Raw genomic sequence first — 21,671 nt, forward strand, 5'->3', positions numbered from 1 at the left:
ACAATTACGCCTCAGTGTGCCATTTATGAAAAAATGTAGCATACACAAACAGTGGTTTAAGTTTCTATTTGAAGATGCTCAGTGGGTGGTCGATGTGTGTCCTGGTAAACCTTTCAATGTGGGGTCTTCACAAAGATAGTAATACCAGTAATTTTGGACCTTGTTGGGACATTTTGAGAGCTTATAATTAAACTAAATGATGTAAAAATGCAGGTTTTGTGTGATGGTTAGGTGTATGGGTACGGTTAGGGGACACAGTACGCAGTATAAAAACCGTTACACCTGGAAAGTCCCCATAAAACATGGAAAACCAGTCTGTGTGTGTTTAAGTATGCAATTCAATTTTATTTATATAGCGCTTTTCACAATGTGCATTGTTCCAAAGCAGCTTCACAGGAGCAAATAAGAAAAACACAGAAAGGTAAAACACAGCACAGTGCATGGTGTTTATAGACCAAGCAAGATCATTATAATAAATAATATCTAATAAATAAATGAATAAATAAATAAATGCAGTCTCCCGGTGAGCAAGCCAACACTGCACTGCTCTGCTGTGGCGAGGAACCCAAACTCCAATGCTGAATAATGGAGAAAAAAAAACAGCAAGTCTGTTTTTTTAGTGTTTTGCTTGTGTTCGAGTAGTTCAAGTAGTTCAAATGTTGTTTGGTTACCAACGTTCTCCAAAATATATTCTATTGAGCAGAAGAAAAAGTAATAAAACCATTTATCTTCATCTGAAAAACCAAATATAAACATTCCAATAAAAACATTACGCCTATGGACTGTCCCCACGGAGATAATAAAACACGTGTGCGTGTGTGTGTGTGTGTGTGCGTGTACTTGTACATCTATATTTGTGAGGACCGGTTTGAGTTGAAGACCAGCAGTGTGAGGACAAGGAGAGTAAAGTGAGGACATTTTGGCCGGTCCTCACTTCCAGAGACCCCTTTAAAGGGCTGTTTGAGGGTGAAGACTTGGTTTTAGGGTTTAGGTTATAATCAGGGTTAGGGTCAGGCATGTAGTTCTGATGGTTAGGGTGACTGTCTAGAGATTGCAGTTAGGAACGTCAAAACATAGATTAAAAACCTCATAACTCAACTCAACTTTATTTATATAGCGCTTTTACAATTTTCATTGTTACAAAGCAGCTGTACATGAGACACATTGACTACAAGCAAAACAATCAAAGTTGTACCTGCAAAAACAAGAAAAGGTTGAAAACACAGAAGACAGACACACCCACACACAAAACACTCCACACACACAACACGACACAACAAACATCCACACACACAACACGCACCAACACACACAGACACAGAGACACACACACACACGGATGCCGCACGCACACACACACACACACACACACACACACACACGTACGTACACAGACAAGTACGCACACACACACACGCTCAGTGAGAGCACACATTTAGGATAAAGGAGAGAGAAGCACAGGTCAAATATAACAGATAATAAATTCCTATATGCAATATTAATTAAGTAAAACTTTAAGATTCTAAAGCAGCCCCCCCGGTCAGGCAGATAGTGCAAAAACAGTATGCAAACGGTGGCGAGGAACCCAAAACTCTAATCGAGAAAAAAAACCTCAGGAGAACCCAGGCCCAACCAGGGGATTCCAGTTCCCCTCTGGCAAAAGCTGCTGCCTCTGCACAAGCTCCAGAGAACTTGCACAACAAGGCTAAATAAAATAAATAAACTTAATAATAAAATAAATTATAGTTTAAGATTATCATTAATAATCTAATAGCATTTGAAGTTTTGTGGTGAAGACATGTCAAGAGACCGCGTCCTTCTTTATCCAGCTCTATCATCTCAGCTCTTGTCAGGTCCCCACTTCCCATTCTCCGCTCTACCATCAGGTCAGGCCATGAACTGCATCCTGCTCGCTGTGGTAACCTTGGAACAATGAGACAAGACTGGCTGAGAGTAGAGTACTGTTCTGTACTCTTTGATGCAACAAGTACATCAGTTGTGTTTTTGGTTCCGGTTGATCTAACTAATGCAGCCTAAACCCTCTAAGATTTATATTATGGAAGAGTAGTGTATGCAAGATTAAAAAGATGCGTCTTTAGTCTAGATTTAAACTGACAGAGTGTGTCTGCCTCCCGGACAGTGCAGGGAAGACTATTCCAAAGTTTAGGCGCTAGATAGGAAAAGGATCTACCACCTGCACTTGATTTTGAAATTCTAGGTATTACCAACTGACAGGACGCCTGAGAGCGTAATGCACGTGAAGGACTGTAATACAAAAGGAGTTCATTCAAGTACTGAGGAGCTAAACCATGTAAGGCTTTATAGGTAATAAGCAAGATTTTAAAGTTAACGCGATGCTTTATAGGTAACCAGTGCAAGGTTGACAGAACCGGGCTAATATGTTCATACTTTTTTGTACGTGTAAGAACTCGAGCTGCCGCGTTTTGGACCAATTGGAGTTTTTGTAATAAGCCTGCAGGGCAACCACCTAACAGTGCATTACAGTAATCTAGTCTTGATGTCATGAATGCATGAATTAACTTCTCTGCATCTGAGATTGACAGCATATGACGTAGTTTAGATATATTCTTAAAATGGAAAAACGCAATTTTACAGGTGTTGGCGACGTGGCTCTCAAATGACAGATTACTATCGAATAGAACGCCAAGATTCTTTGCTGACGACGAGGGTTTTATGGAACATCCGTCAATAGTTAAACAGTATTCTTGGTTGTTACTTATAGCAGTTTTCGGTCCAATAAGTAACACTTCCGTTTTGTCCGAGTTCAGTAATAAAAAGTTGTTACTCATCCAGTTTTTTATATCGACTATGCATTCCATTATTCGATGGAACTGCTGTGTTTCATGAGGCTTCGAGGAAATATAAAGTTGAGTATCATCAGCATAACAGTGAAAGCTAACTTCGTGTCGCTTTATTATATCTCCTAGAGGTAGCATGTATAATGCGAAGAGCAGAGGCCCTAAGACTGAGCCCTGTGGTACACCGTACTGGACTTGCGATTTGCTGACACCTCATTGTTTATTGCTACAAATTGAAAACGGTCGGATAAATAAGATTTAAACCATTTCAAAGCTATTCCCTTAATGCCACATAATTTTCGAGTCTATGTAGGAGTGTGCTGTGGTCAATGGTATCGAATGCAGCACTAAGGTCTAGCAGCACCAATAACGAGATACAACCTCGGTCAGACGCCAATAGCAGATCATTTTTAACTCTGATCAAAGCAGTCTCTGTACTGTGACATGCTCTAAATCCAGACTGGAATTCTTCATTGATGTCATTCCTTTGGAGGAAGGAGCATAATTAGTTGAAACTACTTTTTCCAGAATTTAGATATGAAAGGTAGATTCGATATAGGCCTGTAGTTCCTTAGTTCTCTAGGGTCGAGTTGGGGTTTTTTGACAAGGGGCCTTATAACAGCCACCTTATATGCTTTAGGCACATGTCCTAATGTCAGAGATGAGTTAATAATACCAAGAAGAGGATCTATAATTTCTGGGAGCATCTCTTTCAGTAGATTTGTAGGTATAGGGTCTAGTATGCATGTTGTTGATTTAGATGATCTAATAATTTTAGACAGCTCATCTTGATCTACGGTATAAAATAATTGCATTTTCTCCTTAAGGGCGCTGTAGTTAGTTTGTTCAGCGGGTTTCACTTCTGATTGCATTGTTATAATTTTTTCTCTAATATCTTGGATTTTATATGTGAAGTAGTTCATAAATTCATCACTGCTATGCTGATATACAGGATCAGAAGTCACTGACGATTTATTTTTTGTTAATTTAGCCACCGTGTTAAATAAAAACCTAGGGTTGTGCTGGTTTTCTTCTATTAGTGATGAAAAGTAGGCGGATCTAGAAGTTATTAGGGCTTTCCTGTATTTTCGAATACTATCCTTCCATGCTGTACGAAATACCTCTAATTTAGTTTTCTTAAAGTTGCGCTCCATTTTTCAGACACACTGAGCGTGCCACAGACTGATCGATCCATGCCACGCCGCATTGCTGCAGTAATTCAGGCAAAAGGAGCCCCAACTAAGTATTGAGTGCTGTACATGCTCATACTTTTCATCTTCATACTTTTCAGTTGGCCAAGATTTCTAAAAATCCTTTCTTTGTATTGGTCTTAAGTAATATTATAATTTTCTGAGATACTGAATTTGGGATTTTCATTAGCTGTCAGTTATAATCATCAAATTAAAAGAAATAAACATTTGAAATATATCAGTCTGTGTGTAATGAATGAATATAATATACAAGTTTCACTTTTTGAATGGAATTAGTGAAATAAATCAACTTTTTGATGATATTCTAATTATATGACCAGCACCTGTACATAATTGAATAATATAAAGAATAGAAATAATTTATTAAAAGAAAAGTAAATAGACCTATGTTATTGACAATGACCTCAACAAGAAACCTGACCGAAAATTATTTTTGAAAAAGAAACCTGGAAAAATCATTGCAGTTAAAGGTAACGTTAGCCTAACTAGCCCTAATCTCCACTGTATCAAATACCTTTACTACTGTATTACCACAATACATGACGTAAGCAGTGTCTAGGGTGTGTGCGTGCGCGCGCGCGCGCGCGTATGTCAGCTGACGGCTGCAGAGGGAGGGAGCGAGAGGGCGACATCTTGGATTCATGAGTGAACTGTGACCGCCGTGTGCAGACGCAGAAACCCAGACCCAGAAAACCGTTTCTCCGGTCAGAACACGACCCATTTGACACCCGTGAGTAGGCCCGGTTCGGTCCAGAGGGACAGACACACAGAGGTGAGTAAAGTCCACCGGCCGGGTCAGTCGTGACAGAAGCGAGCCGGGCTAGAGACTTAGCTTAACCAGCTAATCAGCCGGATGCGGAATGTTTTACACTAGATTCAGCATGAGACCTATTTTAATGGGATAAAATAGATGATTTTGGAGCTGTTAATGAAAGCAAACGTCATTTAGGACGCGTGAAATCGTGACGTTGTCCGTTTTAAGGGAAAGAGACGGCGGCGTCTCCGACATACCTTTACACTGAACACTCTTCTTCTGTTTCACCCTTAACTTATTTGTAAATTAATAAGTCAAGCGTTTTACATAAAAAAAATCTTAATAAAATGTCCGAGTCTGACATTGCTGTTGCCTTGTGAATTGGCCAGGTTCTTTATTAAAGGATGGATGCTGCAGAGAAATGACATCACACACAAACATATTCATGATTTTATAAACATTCACATACTCATAAATATGTATTGTATTGGCTGGACATCATAATACGCTGAGTTTTCACGTGTGATGTGATGTTGTGTAAAGAGAAAACGGATGAATGTGACATGCAGTCAGATGATTGAATTCAGCTGTTGATGGGATTCAGTCATTTATGTGTTGTTCAAGGACTGAGGTCCTCCAGAGAGATCACATGGTTTTGTTCACACCTTTAAACAATGTATGTGTGCTAAAATATGATTTATTCTGGCAGAAAGACTGCATTCAGAAATGTGTGTGCCAATAACATAATGAACACAAAGAAATTCAAAGTTCAGTAGTCAAAAATCTGTGTCCAAAATCGCATACTGTGGCAGTACATAGACTAGAATGATCTACTTATCGACTGTAAAAACCTTATGTTCTTAGTGTGTATGTGTAGTATGCACACGTTCCGAGCATACTACATCCATCCTGTTTTCATTGTCATGTGATCCATATGTACTAGTTTGACCTATGACGTATTCAAATTTTTTTTTAAACATGCACAACACAAACCCAAAATGAATACATTTCTTGGTCTCTATATCACTTACACTTAAAACGACTCGCCAGCCTTTATTTTCATTATACACTCACCTAAAGGATTATTAGGAACACCATACTAATACGGTGTTTGACCCCCTTTCGCCTTCAGAACTGCCTTAATTCTACGTGGCATTGATTCAACAAGGTGCTGAAAGCATTCTTTAGAAATGTTGGCCCATATTGATAGGATAGCATCTTGCAGTTGATGGAGATTTGTGGGATGCACATCCAGGGCACGAAGCTCCCGTTCCACCACATCCCAAAGATGTTCTATCGGGTTGAGATCTGGTGACTGTGGGGGCCATTCTAGTACAGTGAACTCATTGTCATGTTCAAGAAACCAATTTGAAATGATTCGAGCTTTGTGACATGGTGCATTATCCTGCTGGAAGTAGCCATTAGAGGATGGGTACATGGTGGTCATAAAGGGATGGACATGGTCAGAAACAATGCTCAGGTAGGCCGTGGCATTTAAACGATGCCCAATTGGCACTAAGGGGCCTAAAGTGTGCCAAGAAAACATCCCCCACACCATTACACCACCACCACCAGCCTGCACAGTGGTAACAAGGCATGATGGATCCATGTTCTCATTCTGTTTACGCCAAATTCTGACTCTACCATTTGAATGTCTCAACAGAAATCGAGACTCATCAGACCAGGCAACATTTTTCCAGTCTTCAACTGTCCAATTTTGGTGAGCTCGTGCAAATTGTAGCCTCTTTTTCCTATTTGTAGTGGAGATGAGTGGTACCCGGTGGGGTCTTCTGCTGTTGTAGCCCATCTGCCTCAAGGTTGTGCGTGTTGTGGCTTCACAAATGCTTTGCTGCATACCTCGGTTGTAACGAGTGGTTATTTCAGTCAAAGTTGCTCTTCTATCAGCTTGAATCAGTCGGCCCATTCTCCTCTGACCTCTAGCATCAACAAGGCATTTTCGCCCACAGGACTGCCGCATACTGGATGTTTTTCCCTTTTCACACCATTCTTTGTAAACCCTAGAAATGGTTGTGCGTGAAAATCCCAGTAACTGAGCAGATTGTGAAATACTCAGACCGGCCCGTCTGGCACCAACAACCATGCCACGCTCAAAATTGCTTAAATCACCTTTCTTTCCCATTCTGACATTCAGTTTGGAGTTCAGGAGATTGTCTTGACCAGGACCACACCCCTAAATGCATTGAAGCAACTGCCATGTGATTGGTTGATTAGATAATTGCATTAATGAGAAATTGAACAGGTGTTCCTAATAATCCTTTAGGTGAGTGTAATATAATAAAGTTTATATTCTATGCACATTGAAAAGAAGCAATTTATTATGATTACTCATGAAAGGTTTTGGAGTCAATGCTGAAAATACTGTGTTTTTCAAACACATGACAAATGTTGTTTGTTTAATAAGTGTATTCTTATATTTAAGAATGAATGTCAAACTTGCTGCAAAAACATTTGAATCTGTATTGTTGATCTAAACATCATGCTACTATAAAGACAATTTATGGTGAAGAAAACCGATAACAATGAGCTGATACTGAATGAATGTGAAAATAGTAATCTTTCATGTAAAATGTTAATTGGCAAGACATTACAATAGAAAAATGAATGGTTCAAATGAGAACTTCGGCATCTCAAAATTATGTATCGTGAACTGAAAGTGTCAATATTTTTGTCATGTCTATAGATAACCATATATTATATAGATTATTCACAGGTGATATTTAGTTATTTTGAATTTTATATTATGTTCAGTATGAACCATCTGTGTTAGATTGTTTAAGATTAGGTTTTACGAAATGCAGGCTTCTAAAGTATGCATCATTCGACGCAATATTGGGCCTTGCATGTTACTGATCAATTGTGAATGGAGAATCGCCATGTGACATTGTTCATGTAAGGAATAGGGCTGAACGATTAATCGAAATCGAATCGCAATCGCGATGTGAGACGTTGCGATTTGCTAATCGCAAGAGGCTGCGATGTGGAAGCGATGTGAAAAATAGGAAACGCGTCTGTTCCAAGCCCGCTTTGAGTGGCATTCTTGCTAACCAACTGAGTGAGCGCACCTCCGTTATGCCTAATCAGCACTGCCCCAGCCAACTGCATAAACGTCCGTCATTAAAAAAACAAACATACAGAAGGCAGGAGAGAGAGAGTGTGTGTTATTATGGCATCTGCAGAGTCAGATCGATCATTAGGCAAATAAATACTAAAGAACCGTCCAATTCAGAAGACCGCACACACAGCCTGTGTCATACTCGCGCGACTCTTCCCCGCGTTGTGCGTCTCGCGGACGAGCCGTTTAAACTTGACGCGCATACACAGCCTGTTTCGTAATGACGTTTATAGTACTTGAGTCCGGCTCGGGCATCTGGCAATATGGACGAGGCTTGACGCACGCGCGCACCCTGTGTAAACTCACGCCTAGCTCCGCGTTTCAAACAAATGTAAATTCTATCTAACTGTTTTGCTAATTTCACTTGGATGAAATTAAACATTCAGCACATTTTTTACTTGTTTTAAAAAATCCCACATACTTAAACAATAATAAATCAGCCTATGTAAACTATGAACTATTTTAATAATTCACTAACACAATAGAAAATGTTATGGATTTAAGGGTTACAATGGGCGTTGTATTTGTTTTAATGGAAACTATAATAGTGTACACTGGTATTTGGATTGTATTGGTGTGATGTAATCTGGAAGTTGGGAACCAATTGAACAACAGTAAGCCCTATTTGAATAATGCCCAAAGCACACTAAAAAAATTAATGTTGTAATGGTTTTAATGGAAACAATTAAATGTTTTTATTTTTGTTGTTTTCTTTCAGGGTAACTATACCCATACTGTGCTCCACACAACAATATTGAATTGAAGCTTGAATTAGAAAAGTTAAAATCGCAAATCAAATCGCAATCGCAATGTCTGTCAAAAATATCGCAATTAGATATTTTCCCCAAATCGCACAGCCCTACAGTAAATCATTGCGATTATGACGATTAATTGTCTGTTTTAGAGCTTTGACATTTAATTCTCATACATTTTTGATTCAGCTTTGAAACGACCATATTGTTCTGAATATAAGACTGTTTTTTTTCTTGGAAATACATCGGAAAATATTGGTTCATCATATATTTGTGTAGGCTTTTACCTGTCAATAATACAACCGCCAAATACTTGTGAATTAAGTAAATTGATCAGGAGTGAAATGAAGCCACCATTAAAATGCTATCAGTCATAGAAAAGCTTCTAGTCTGTTTTTATCTCACAAGACTACAATAAAATTTTACTTATGTTAATGAAATTTTGGTAGACTGGTTTTCACACTGAGATTTAATGAGCTTAAATAATATAAAATTGTACTGCAGGTTATTTTTATGGTATATGCTTTAGTTTTTATTGTGTTGTGGTGGTATATGTTGTGGTGTATGAGGGGGATGTTTGATTGCATGGTGACTTTAATTTTTGTTCAAGTTTTAGCAATTTTGGTATATGCTTGTGTCATTTTATAATTTAGTGGTTTATTTTTAATGTTGCTAAATAAGATGAATTCATTTTGATCATATTTTAGTTTTTGTTTATTATTAGAATTTTACTGCTTTAAACATACTTCAATTTATTTTTGAGGCAACACTTCAATTTTTCATTGAGTTAAGTTTTTCCAATAATTTTTTATTTGATTTCAATGAACAGGAAAGTTTTCAGTTTTAATTTGAGTAAACTAAAACAACCTTGCTTACACATCAAGCCTTTCTGATTATGTCCTCTAATGCATTGCCAATTTCCCAGCAGTCTTTGCGTGAATCACACAGACATATGAGTTATACTGTGATACGGCCATAAAAACCATTCTGTTCAGACCAGAAACAATTATTATTCTTTTTTTGTTTTGTTTTAAATAAATGTCTGTTGTCCATTTTAACAATCAACTTTTATAGAAAAATAACAATTATTAATATTATTATTAGTTATACAAAATATTACGAACATGTTCTTCGCAGGTTTTGTTAGATTTTCACAAAATGATTTCATGATTTTTATATTTTCTATCTGTGAGAAGTTGATGTCTGTGTTTTTGTGTCTCACAGCTTGTTCTCGTTCTCCTTCTGCAGTTTTCTAGCATGACTTGTGAACACTGAGTAAAAGCAGCACCATGATTGGAGGACTTTTCATCTACAATCACAAGGGCGAGGTGCTGATCTCCCGTGTGTACCGTGATGACATCGGGTAAGTTGCTCTGATGTGTGACGAGGAGGTCAAACCTCTGATCACTTTCTTATGATTTATTTTTCAATTTAGTTTGTGAATCATCACTTAAGTATAAGGGATGAGTTGATTCATTAGTTCAACTTTTTTAAAGCTTTTTTGCCAATGCGTGGACGGCTTGTAACAAAACCTTAAAAAACAAAGTAGACAGATTTTTCCCAGGTTTGTGACCCATCTTGAGAAGGATCTATCACATCACTGGGATAAAACCATCAGTGAATTAAAAGTGAAAATTTAAGTTGCATTAGACAACATGAAGATCAAGCGTTTTACGTGTATGTGACTCCGATTGCTCGGAAGTGAAATGTCAGTTCTGGAAAATCCAGGCATCCCTTCAAAGCACAGAGACTGTTCAAAGAAGGGTTGCTATGGATACAGTGGGTCTGAACATCACTGGCAGTTCAGCTGCCGTTGTCGCAGTGTGTGTTTGTGCACGCGTCTGGCTGTATGAGCAGGAGAAATCATTCGATTAAGTTGTAGTTTTTGTGTGCCTGAAGTAGGGCTGTGCAATTAATCGAAAATTAATCGTAATCGTCAATTTTGGCCTTCAACAATTACCAAAACAAAATAATCGAGTTAAAACAATTATTGTGCCGCATTCCATTTTGCATGGATCCTCTCTTTTCCTGTGGTATAAATCCACTGTTATATATATTAATATTTATATAACCGTCAATAAAGCATACCCCTTTCCTTTACAGTAGTTCAGCTGTGCTATTTCTTTACATTTATCTTTCAGTTGAATTCACGATTTAAAAGGCAAGATTTAAAAAATGTCTATGTTATTTTACAAGGTAAAGAGTAATCGTGTTAAATAATCGGGATCTCAATACTGGCCAAAATAATCGTGATTATGATTTTTGTCATAATCGAGCAGCCCTAGCCTGAAGGAGAGACTGAGCTTGTGGGAGGAGAGAGAGACTTTAACGATGAGAAACATGGCTCAAAATAGACAGCAGAAATAAAGACTGTTGTCTGTTTGAATCAAACCCGCAGAGCTGCCTTGACAGCAACATTATGCTGCCTCAATATCTCATTTTGACCAGATCTATTTATTCATTGCATGTATCTGTCGCAGATCCCAGAATGTAGTGCGACGCATTTGTTGAAAGAAGCTCTGCACGTTTTGTGATGATACACCTGATTGATATTGGTTCTCTTAGTCTGCACCTGCATTACAGTATTTATTTGGATTTATTTTGGATTTATTTTGGATATTTTTGGATGTCAGGTTTACATAATATAAAAGGGAAATGAATACACAGTTTACATCCTGTGTTGTTTTTGACCATTTTGAAGTCCATTTTAAGGTTAGTCGGTTCACTTGGCTGACATTTCGGGATGGTACTTGGGAAACTATTTCGGGACACTCAGTTATCCGTATTATCCAATTGAAGGAAATCTTAAAAACCCTTTACATGTTTCAAATCATTAAAATGAGAAATTTGCTTTTGATGCATGACAAATGCAAAGTGTAACAGCAGTCGCAGTGATGCTAACATCAAGTAGCAATAGCAGTCCAGATAAAGACTGATTGCCGATGGCTCTCTTCATTCCGTCCATGTTTCCGCAGGAGGAACGCGGTGGACGCGTTTCGCGTGAATGTGATCCACGCGCGGCAGCAGGTCCGCTCGCCCGTCAACAACATCGCCCGCACCAGCTTCTTCCACGTCAAACGCTCCAACATATGGCTGGCTGCCGTCACCAAGCAGAATGTCAACGCGGCCATGGTGTTTGAGTTCCTTTATAAGATGTGCGACGTCATGACGGCCTACTTCGGCAAGATCAGCGAGGAGAACATCAAGAACAACTTTGTGTTGATCTATGAGCTTCTAGATGGTACGATGAAACCTTTCATTGCTCAGATGGAAAATAAGCTTGGCTTTATTACAACTGTAAGATGTTTTTTCCCGTCTGAGACCTTGATTCTTGTACTGCAGTGCATAAGTGGTGTTTCTGTCCTCCAGCCTTGACTCTGTTGTGCTGTTGTTTTTTTAGGTTTTGATTTTTATGACCTGTCGATGAGAAAATCAAAACCTAAAGAAAATACAGCGCAGACCTACTTGCATCTGCTTTCTGAGATGGATGCCGCTGGATTTTATTTCAACTCATCAGTTTGTCTCATTATATATTATTAATGTATTATATATTTGACATATATTACATATTGATGATGGACTCAAAGCTAACAGACATGAACTACAAGCCACAAACCTCCAGTTTCTTGTTGATACTGAAGCAGATGCTCATTGTTTGTCTCCATCTCCTCACTGTAGAGATCTTGGATTTTGGATACCCCCAGAACTCTGAGACCGGAGCCTTGAAAACCTTCATTACTCAACAGGGTATTAAGAGCCAGGTATATCGGATGTGTATATCTTTATATGTGATTTACGAAAACATGATTCTTTGTTATGCATGTGGAACCTATTTCAAATAAACCATTTATACCTTTATGTTCACGTCACCCCTCCTCACGTCCCTGATGACTCGTAACGCACTGGCTCCAGCATCATGTAAGCATCACTTTTTATATCTTCAAATCTGTATTTGCGGGAAGCTTTGCATTAGGTCAACATGTAAAATACAATAAAAATCGGATTTGGGCTTATTTATGCTGTAGTTTTCTAAACGTTATCTAAACGTTGTTCCCAGACGAAAGAGGAGCAGTCTCAGATAACCAGTCAGGTCACCGGACAGATCGGCTGGAGACGTGAGGGCATCAAATATCGTCGCAACGAACTCTTCTTGGATGTACTGGAAAGCGTCAATCTGCTGATGTCACCACAAGGTGTGTGATGCTGCACTCTACTGGACACCTAGAGTATTTATGGATAGCACTTACTGATTTCTGTCATGATGTTATAAATGTTATACAGGGTTTGGTTATGTGTGTGTGTGCAGGTCAGGTATTGAGTGCTCATGTCTCCGGCCGTGTGGTGATGAAGAGCTACTTGAGTGGAATGCCAGAGTGCAAATTCGGCATGAATGACAAGATCGTCATCGACAAGCAGGGCAAAGGAGCCACAACCGATGACTCGGGCAAGAGGTGAGTTAGCTAACACTCACAAGAAAGTTTTCTAGCTATTTTGGCTGTTGAATTTATGAAAATACTGAATAGTAGCAGTGTTTATCATGGTTATTATAGTTTAATAAAACTATTAAACGTTGCTGTTAAATGAATTCAAATAAAATGTCACCCTAAATATTAAATGAAAAAAACAATTCTACATTTTAAACTAAACAAGAATTAGAAATGTTGCCTCAGCAATAAACTGAAATAAGTTAGAAGTTAAAACTGAACTAAAACAAACAAAAAAATCAACAAACCCCCAAAAAGTTATAAAATGAAAAGGAAATAAAATAGCAAAAAAAGATTAAATCTATTATTTTTTTATAAAAAATACTGTAAACAAAAGTATAATAATGATCCAATTCTCATTCAGCTGCTGAACAGAATATGAATGGATTGATCTTTGTTGGTGCTGGAATGTACAACCTTTAGATCTTTAATGACCAGTTCAACTCTATAATAACATTTTGTTTCAATAAAATAAAAAGTACAATTTTAATTAATTAAATAAAAACATTGTGTCGCCCATGGACTGATACAGTGAGGGAAATAAGTATTTGATCCCCTGCTGATTTTGTAAGTTTGGTCTAAGGGTCTATAATTTTTATGGTGGGTTTATTTTAACTGATAGACACAGAATATTAAAAAAAATCAGGGGAAAAAATGTTATATAAAGGTTATAAATTGATTTGCATTTCAGTCAGTGAAATAAGTATTTGATCCCCAAGCAAAACATAACTTTGTACTTTGTGGAGAAACCCTTGTTGGCAAGCACAGAGGTCAGACATTTCTGATAGTTGGTCACCAGGTTTGCACATGTGTCCGGATACATTTAGTCCACTCCTCTGTCAATCTTTAAGGTTTCTTGGCTGTCGCTCAGCAAATTGGAGTTTTCGCCTCCTTCACAGAGGTTCTATAGGACTAGGGTCTAGAGACTGGCTAGGACATTTAATGTGCTTCTCCTTAAGCCACTATTTGGTTGTCTTGGCAATATGTTTTGCGTCTTTGTCATGTTAAAGGCTCATCCATGACCCATCTTCAGTGACCTAGTTAAGGGGAGGAGGTTCTCGTCCAAGATTTTACGGTACATGGGCCCGTCCCTCAGCCCCTCAATGCGGTGAAGTCATCCTGTATACCTGTAGCAGAGAAAAAGCCCTAAAGCAGAATGTTTCCAACACTGTGCTTCTCTGTAGACATGATGTTCTTGGGCTCATAGTCAGCATTTCTCTCCCTCCAAACACAGGAGTCCATTTTGGTCTCACAGCAGTGCCAGCACTTTCGCCAAAGCCTTTTCTGAATCATTTTTATGTTCATTGTCAAACTTAAGACGAGCCAGGCGGGCCTTCTTGGGCAGGAGGACCTTGCGGGTGCTTCAGGATTTCAGTCTACTGTGGCATAGCGTGTTACCAATGTGTTACCAATGTTTTGCTTGCTAACTGTGTTCCCAACTGTCTTGAAATCATTAACAGGCTTCTTCCGTGTAGTTCTGGGCTGATCTTTAACATTTCTCATGATCATCTTTACCCCATTGGGGAAATATTGCAGGGAGCTCCAGAACAAGGGCATTTGATAGTTATTTTGTATATCTTCTATTTCCAAATAATCACACCAACAGTTGTGTCCTTCTCACCAAGCTTCTGTCTGTAGCCTATTCAAGGTTTGTGCAGGTCTCCAATCTTGTCGCTGACATCCTTTAAAACCTATTTGGTCTGGACCATGGTGTTGGAGAGGTTGAACTGGAAGATACAGATTCTGTTGGCAGGCATCTTTTATATACATAACAAGCTGATTTAGGAGTACTTTCTTAAAGTGACAGGACTAATCTGTGGTCCATATAGGCACATAACCAATCTGTGGAGCCAGAATTCTTGCTAGTTGGTAGGGGATCAAATACTTATTTCACTGACTGAAATGCAAATCAATTTATAACCTTTATATAACATTTTTTTCCCCTGATTTTTTTAAATATTCTGTGTCTATCAGTTAAAATAAACCCACCATAAAAATTATAGACCCTTCATTTGTTTGTAAGTAGGCAAACTTACAAAATCAGCAGGGGATCAAATACTTATTTCCCTCACTGTACATGTTTGTGCATTATTTACAATTTCTACGTTTAGTGTTTCTTCAAATGTAGTAAAAATGTAGTATTTTTTATTTAAACTATTCCTTTTTTAAGTCAAGGTTATTATTATAGGTTACTAAAAATAAAACATTTAGATATTGGTCTAAAAATTATTTGGAAAAACGTAAACGAAAAATTGAAATAAACTGCAATTTAAGTTTAAGGCACTAAAATTATAATAATAAACTAAAAATAAACAAATCTTACATAGCAACGTAAAAATAAACAAACAATTAATCAAATGACTAAAGCATATAACACAATTGCTAAAAAAGTAAATAAAATTAACAAAAAATAAAAGCCTAATTAAAAATATTAATAAAACTAAAAACAAAGCTAAAATAACTCTGTTTTAAAGTCTACAATTTAAATTAATTCAGCATTTGTTGTACAGTCTCCTAAAGCCCTCTGCTGTTCCATCATGAACCACTAGGGGTTCACAAACCCCACTCAGAAACCCAAGACAATTTGATAACCTACATGTGAATTTATTCTCTCTGGATCTTTGTGTTAAAATACTTTGTCCTGTAACATCTCATACAGTCTCGCTCTCTCTTTTTTTTTCTCTTTTGCCTTTTTGTCCCAGTGGGTATTTGTATCTTTACTGAGGACTGTTTGATTCTGACGTGCCATTGGTTTAGTCCTTTGGTTTATTTTTCCATGTTTTTCTGTTGATTTTGTGTGCCTCTCTCCTCTCTCTCTGCTGGACTTCAGTGAGTTGGGGGGAAGGTAGCGTAATTCTCACTCCTGCTCTGTCACTTCACTCCGTTCTGTCCCAAACCGTTTGTCTTGGTGTCATGCCATCAAACGTCTCTGTAAAGATGAGTTTTGCATGGTATGACACTGTCATTACCTTCAGATTTGTTCAAGTGTGTGTGAATGGAGTGTCTAAACGAAGGAGCTGAGCTTCTTCTTCATCTGTCTTGTCATATCAACAGTCTGTTTTTGTTCTTTAGAAGTTTTTATCAGAATAAACTCTCAGTAGAGTCTGTGTCAAACTTGCCCGACTTTGACCACAGCATAACACGCTTCATAAACTAGCCAATCACAACCTCCTGAACCAAAATAACACTGTTGGTTTTGTTGTGGTCACAGTGCACTTTCTATCCAATTGATCCCAAATCTCACTATGCCGTCATACCGTCCAGCACTCTTGTGTGTGTGTTTGCGTGATTTCTCTGCGGCTACATTCAAGTGTCCTCTCTTCTGTGTCCCCTGCCGCAGCGGCAAACAGTCCATCGCAATTGATGACTGCACGTTCCACCAGTGCGTCCGGCTCAGCAAGTTTGACTCGGAGCGCAGCATCAGCTTCATTCCTCCCGATGGAGAATACGAGCTCATGAGGTCAGCGGGTAAAGGGTGTGTAAGCAGGTGTTTGACCGTTTTACGCAGAGCATTGACTGAAGTGTCTGTGATTCAGGTACCGCACCACCAAAGACATCATCCTGCCGTTCCGCGTCATTCCGTTGGTCCGGGAGGTGGGCCGCACCAAGCTGGAGGTTAAGGTGGTGATCAAATCTAACTTCAAACCATCGCTGCTGGCACAGAAGATCGAGGTGATGTTGTATGATTTTAAGTAGTGTTTTACGATTGTTGCTTGTGGGACTACACATGATCACTGTTGGATCTCTATTATCTTTAATGTCAGATCGCACCACAGTAGAAATGTTTTAAAAATAAATAAACGTGCAACCCATATAAGCACTTTAGCAACTCCTCCTCATCATTCTCAGAATGTCAGTAATTCAGAACATGTCAAAGCGAGTTAATATTTCAGTGTGATTAAATGATGTGTCTTTGTGTAGGTGCACATCCCGACTCCACTCAACACCAGCGGGGTTCAGGTCATCTGCATGAAGGGAAAAGCCAAATACAAGGCCAGCGAGAACGCCATCGTTTGGAAGTACGGCTTTTTACTTTCAGCAACTCTGTGTTTACTGTCTTCTGCCATCACTTAGTCATTTGTTTTGGTCCATTTTGGCCAAGAGCAGACTGCGAGACAGTTGTTTGGTTGTCTCGGATGAAGTATTTAGGATAAAGTAATCACTTCTCGACGGGGTAAACAAGGTTCGGGACGTTCTCACATTATCCTCAAAACACTGCTTGTTGGGGAATATGGATGTGATAAAAGCAAATCTCTGTTTTATGGGCTCATCTATGTAGTTTTCTCATGCTCAGGAAAAATCTGTGTATTTTGGGAAGCTAAGAAAGGTCTAACATGAGCAATATGGATATTTTAGTGGCATCTAGTGGTGAGGTTGCGATTTGCAACCAATGGCTCACTCCACCACTCCCCTTCAAAGCACTGCGGAGGCTGACACAGAACTGAGATGTCGTCACATTTTCGCTTCTTTCCCGAAGGAGATAACATATTTAGGAAACGCGCTCTGTAGAGCAGTTTGTCCGTTTAGGGCACCTATAGAAACAACATGGTGAATTCCATGTAAGGGGACCCATGGTGTATTTAGACAGAAATAGCTCATTCTAAGGTAATAAAAACATAACGTTTCCTTATGTTATGACTTAATACACCTCTGAAGACATATTTATGTATATTATATTGCATTTCTGTCAATAGATCCTCGTAAATTTTACACACAGCACCTTTAGGTCATGGAAATTTCTGTACTTCTAATTTTGGCCCGGACTTTCAGAATGTTAGATTGAACTGTGAAGTAAAGAATGCTATAATTGATAAATCTTTTAATTAATTACATAATTTAATGTGTTCGTTCCTGATGATTTTAAAGCAAACACATTTAAAAATTATTTAATAATGAATTAGAAAAATAAAAAATGTGGAAACCCTATCTATACATTTTAGTGAATAAATATTTATCTCTGATCTTGTCAATTTTTTTTTCGTAGGATCAAGCGAATGGCTGGTATGAAGGAATCTCAGATCAGCGCTGAGATCGAGCTGCTACCCACTAATGACAAAAAGAAGTGGGCTCGCCCACCCATCTCCATGAACTTTGAGGTCAGCTTGAACCCCTAAAAGCCTCAAACCTCCATTCACACATGTATATATTGTCTCGAAACTTTGAGGCAATTCTGCAAATCTACAACCAGTTTTTCAAAAATTATTAAATGTAATGTAATGAACAGTAGTATTTTGATATTTGTCTTTAGATGTTTATGAACACTGCAGCGAGGTCCAGTAGTCTGAGACTTCATTCAATTCTAAGGTTTCCATTGAAATGTGAATTATGTTTGGAATTTGAAACATTCTTCAGTATTTTTAGATCATTAAAGGAGTAGTTCACTTTCAAAATAAGCTTTCATGATAATTTACTCACCCCCATGTCTTCCAAGATGTTTATGTATTTGTTTCTTTAGTCGAAAAGAAATTAAGGTTTTTGATGAAAACATTCCAGGATTTTTCTCCATATGGTGGACTTCAGTGGACTCCAAACGGTTGAAGGTCAAAATTACAGTTTCAGTGCAGCTTCAAAGGGCTTTAAACAATACCAGACGATGAATAAGGGTCTTATCTAGCAAAACTATCGGTCATTTTCTAAAAAAAATATATATATATATATACAGTATATATGCATTATAAACACAAATACTCGCCTTGCTCTGTTCTGCGATGCGCGTTCATGACTTTTCGACGCAATACGCAATTTCTTTTCGACTAAAGAAACAAATACATAAACATCTTGGATGACATGGGGGTGAGTAAATCATCATGAAAATGTATTTTGAAAGTGAACTACTCCTTTAATGTTTGTGACATTGGAATAGGAATGGATGAATGGAAAATTTGCACTGAAAAATATTGTCTGAATTTGAGAAAGAGTTCTGGGCTCAGACTTTTGTATCCCATCGTATGTAGGCTCATGAAATAGTAAACAAATTTGTCTCCAGGTTCCCTTCGCTCCATCAGGGCTGAAAGTGCGCTACCTGAAGGTCTTCGAGCCGAAGCTGAACTACAGCGATCACGATGTGATCAAATGGGTGCGTTACATTGGCCGCAGTGGCATCTACGAGACCCGCTGCTAACAGAGGCCCCTCTTCACAGAGAGACGCAGCCGATTAGATGGCGGGATTACCAGAGAAGAGAATGAAGTTATTCATTGTCTCGCTCTCCCCTCCTCTTTCTCAACTCTGTATACGGTGGTCCATTCACACAAAACATCAACAAAGGGAAACTTAACAAAGAACATCACGCGAAACAGAGTAGTCCCGCAGAGTTAAACACACAAGTTTATCTGCAATGCAATGAGATTATAAACGTTCCACAAATTCACTTGATGTGAAATGTAAACATCCACCTTATTTCTTCATTCTCTCACTTCGAACATTCCAGTCCCTCATTGAATCTATAGTAATGTGGGGCTTTGGCCTCGTTCCATCCCATGATTAGCTCTGAACCAGTGTTCCCACTTAAAGATGGGATCAGTGTTGTCTTTATCTGCTTATGTGAACCCAAAAACAGATTTTTTTTCGAAGTGGTTCCTCCCAATAGCGTTCATTAGGTATCGTCCACGTTGTTCTCAGTGAATTCGTGTAAACATTAAGCCCCACAATGTTCTTGAGTGTAAACATTGTCCATAAAAAAAATGTTTGTGTAAACCGATACTAAAACTCTACTTTTTGTTTAGATGTTTTATTCGTCTCTATGTAAAAGAGTTTCTCAATGTGACCAGAATGCTCAGAGGTGTGAGGCTGCTTGAATTAAGGCTACAAAGCGTACTAATGCTTAAGTACTGTCTGTATACATATAGACTATTATATACACTGTAAGATGGAGTTTAAAAAGGTAAAACAACAACAGAGCTGACTTTGAGGTGTTTCAGCTGTTTTTGGTGTTATACAGTGCAGTCTGTGTGTGAGACAGAGCCTCCAACATCTCTCAGGGACTTGCCATTTGTGTGTTTCAAAAAAGAAAAAGTGAAATGGCTTTGTAATAACATGGTGGTGAGTGAATGATAACCACGTTTTCATTTTCGGGCGAACTTGCCCTGTCAAAAGGCATTTCACTGAATTCCTCAGAACAGGAACTGGAATATTAAGCAGTCTTTCTGCGTACAAATTCTCGCGTCCACAGAAGACCCCAGTGGAATTATCTTGACGCAAAGCATTTCAGATTGAACAGCACATGGAAGCACAGTTTAGTGTAGTTTGACTTCACTTACAATAAAAACTGAATTCTGCCCTTGCGTGCGAGCACTTGAATTGACATCGTTTCATTCAACACTACAAACGTAACTCTTCAGATTAAGTGTGCGTTGTGTCGAGCACTTGTGTCATAACACTTTACTGTCTGACCTCAGTGTGTTTCAGCTCTGAGAGATGATGCTCCTTTAGCAACCGCGTGTCATCCTCATTTGCTAACTTTGTGACTGTTGTGTTAATCCTAATAAAATGTGTAACCAACTACTTTTGGATTGATTCTTTTTTGCTTTACAATTCTGTTCTATTTCAAAGCAAACTGCAGTTTTATGTAGTTTGTCATTCCACTAAATTGCAAATACAAATTCATCCTCAAATATTACACAATTGATTGAAATAAACATTCATTAAATTTAAGTCCAAATATGTATCAGATATATTTTAAAGCACTTAAACGTTAAGATGAGATTCCTAAAATACGTCAAAGACTATGAATCTTTTAGGTGCAGTAAATCAAGACTAGGCGGTCCAAACCAAGTAACATTAGAAAACCACAAAAAAATATTAAAAATAAGGCTTTTGAAAGGCTTTCTCGATATCGGGAAACAAAAGCTGCGTTAACCTCTTCAGCTCTGGTGCAAATGTAGAATTTTTTAACGGAGTTTAAAAAGTGCCCTACGCACATACATGGGGGTAACTTGATAAAAGTGGTCTCAATTTACAGAAAACCTTCAAACTATTAACGATTTGACAATTATTCTATATTATGTTTCTCTAAAGTGTTAAATTGGTGAAATATACTGTCATACTGTGAGAGCTTTTGTGTGATATATGGCTCATTTACTGTATGTTTTATGAGTATGTGTGACGTGTGTGACAAATTCAGACATTATTATGTTCTTTTATGTAATACAAATGCAAAATTGACGGGACTAGCAAGAAAGCTGAGGTTCTAAAGCTTTTAAAAGATACCTTATATGTCTAGTTTTAGTGCTTCACAACTTATAGATGTGATGATGCAAAATTGGACCCACCCGTGGGGCAGAGATTAAGTAGTTAACCACCTACACTGTAAAAAAAAAAACGAATTTTACAGAATTTCACAGTTTTTTCTATATTTTTGAGATATGGTAAAAAAGGTCAAATTACAGAAATACTGCAAATTTACAAGAAAAAAAACATAAAAACGTATGTTTTTTACTACAATTTGAGTCTCACATTTCAGTAAACGTTGCATTCAAGGAATTTGTAATTATAGGGTGACGTATGTAGCCCTGCAAATAA

At 38.1% G+C, this 21,671-nt stretch overlaps 1 protein-coding gene across 1 annotated transcript; it reads left to right on the forward strand.

The window, feature by feature from the left end:
• The first annotated feature begins 4,612 nt into the window (after positions 1 to 4,612).
• ap2m1b (adaptor related protein complex 2 subunit mu 1b) lies at positions 4,613 to 20,669 on the forward strand. Its single transcript, XM_057348256.1, has 13 exons — positions 4,613 to 4,802; positions 9,918 to 10,032; positions 11,645 to 11,910; positions 12,348 to 12,430; positions 12,582 to 12,587; positions 12,727 to 12,862; positions 12,976 to 13,120; positions 15,984 to 15,998; positions 16,494 to 16,613; positions 16,690 to 16,825; positions 17,075 to 17,172; positions 18,138 to 18,249; positions 19,140 to 20,669. The coding sequence occupies exons 2-13, from the start codon at positions 9,959 to 9,961 to the stop codon at positions 19,272 to 19,274; spliced, it is 1,326 nt and encodes a 441-aa protein (XP_057204239.1). The 5' UTR covers positions 4,613 to 4,802; positions 9,918 to 9,958; the 3' UTR covers positions 19,275 to 20,669.
• The last annotated feature ends 1,002 nt before the right edge of the window (positions 20,670 to 21,671 follow it).

Source organism: Triplophysa rosa, linkage group LG12, assembly GCF_024868665.1.
Source record: "Triplophysa rosa linkage group LG12, Trosa_1v2, whole genome shotgun sequence".
NCBI lineage: Eukaryota > Metazoa > Chordata > Actinopteri > Cypriniformes > Nemacheilidae > Triplophysa > Triplophysa rosa.

Excerpts from the sequence above, each read along its gene's own strand:
- ap2m1b (XM_057348256.1), top strand. The coding sequence starts at position 9,959 with ATGATTGGAGGACTTTTCATCTACAATCACAAGGGCGAGGTGCTGATC. Across the intron at positions 12,863-12,975 it reads TCTGCTGATGTCACCACAAG|GTCAGGTATTGAGTGCTCAT; the intron begins GTGTGTGATGCT and ends GTGTGTGTGCAG. Across the intron at positions 17,173-18,137 it reads GAGAACGCCATCGTTTGGAA|GATCAAGCGAATGGCTGGTA; the intron begins GTACGGCTTTTT and ends TTTTTTTCGTAG.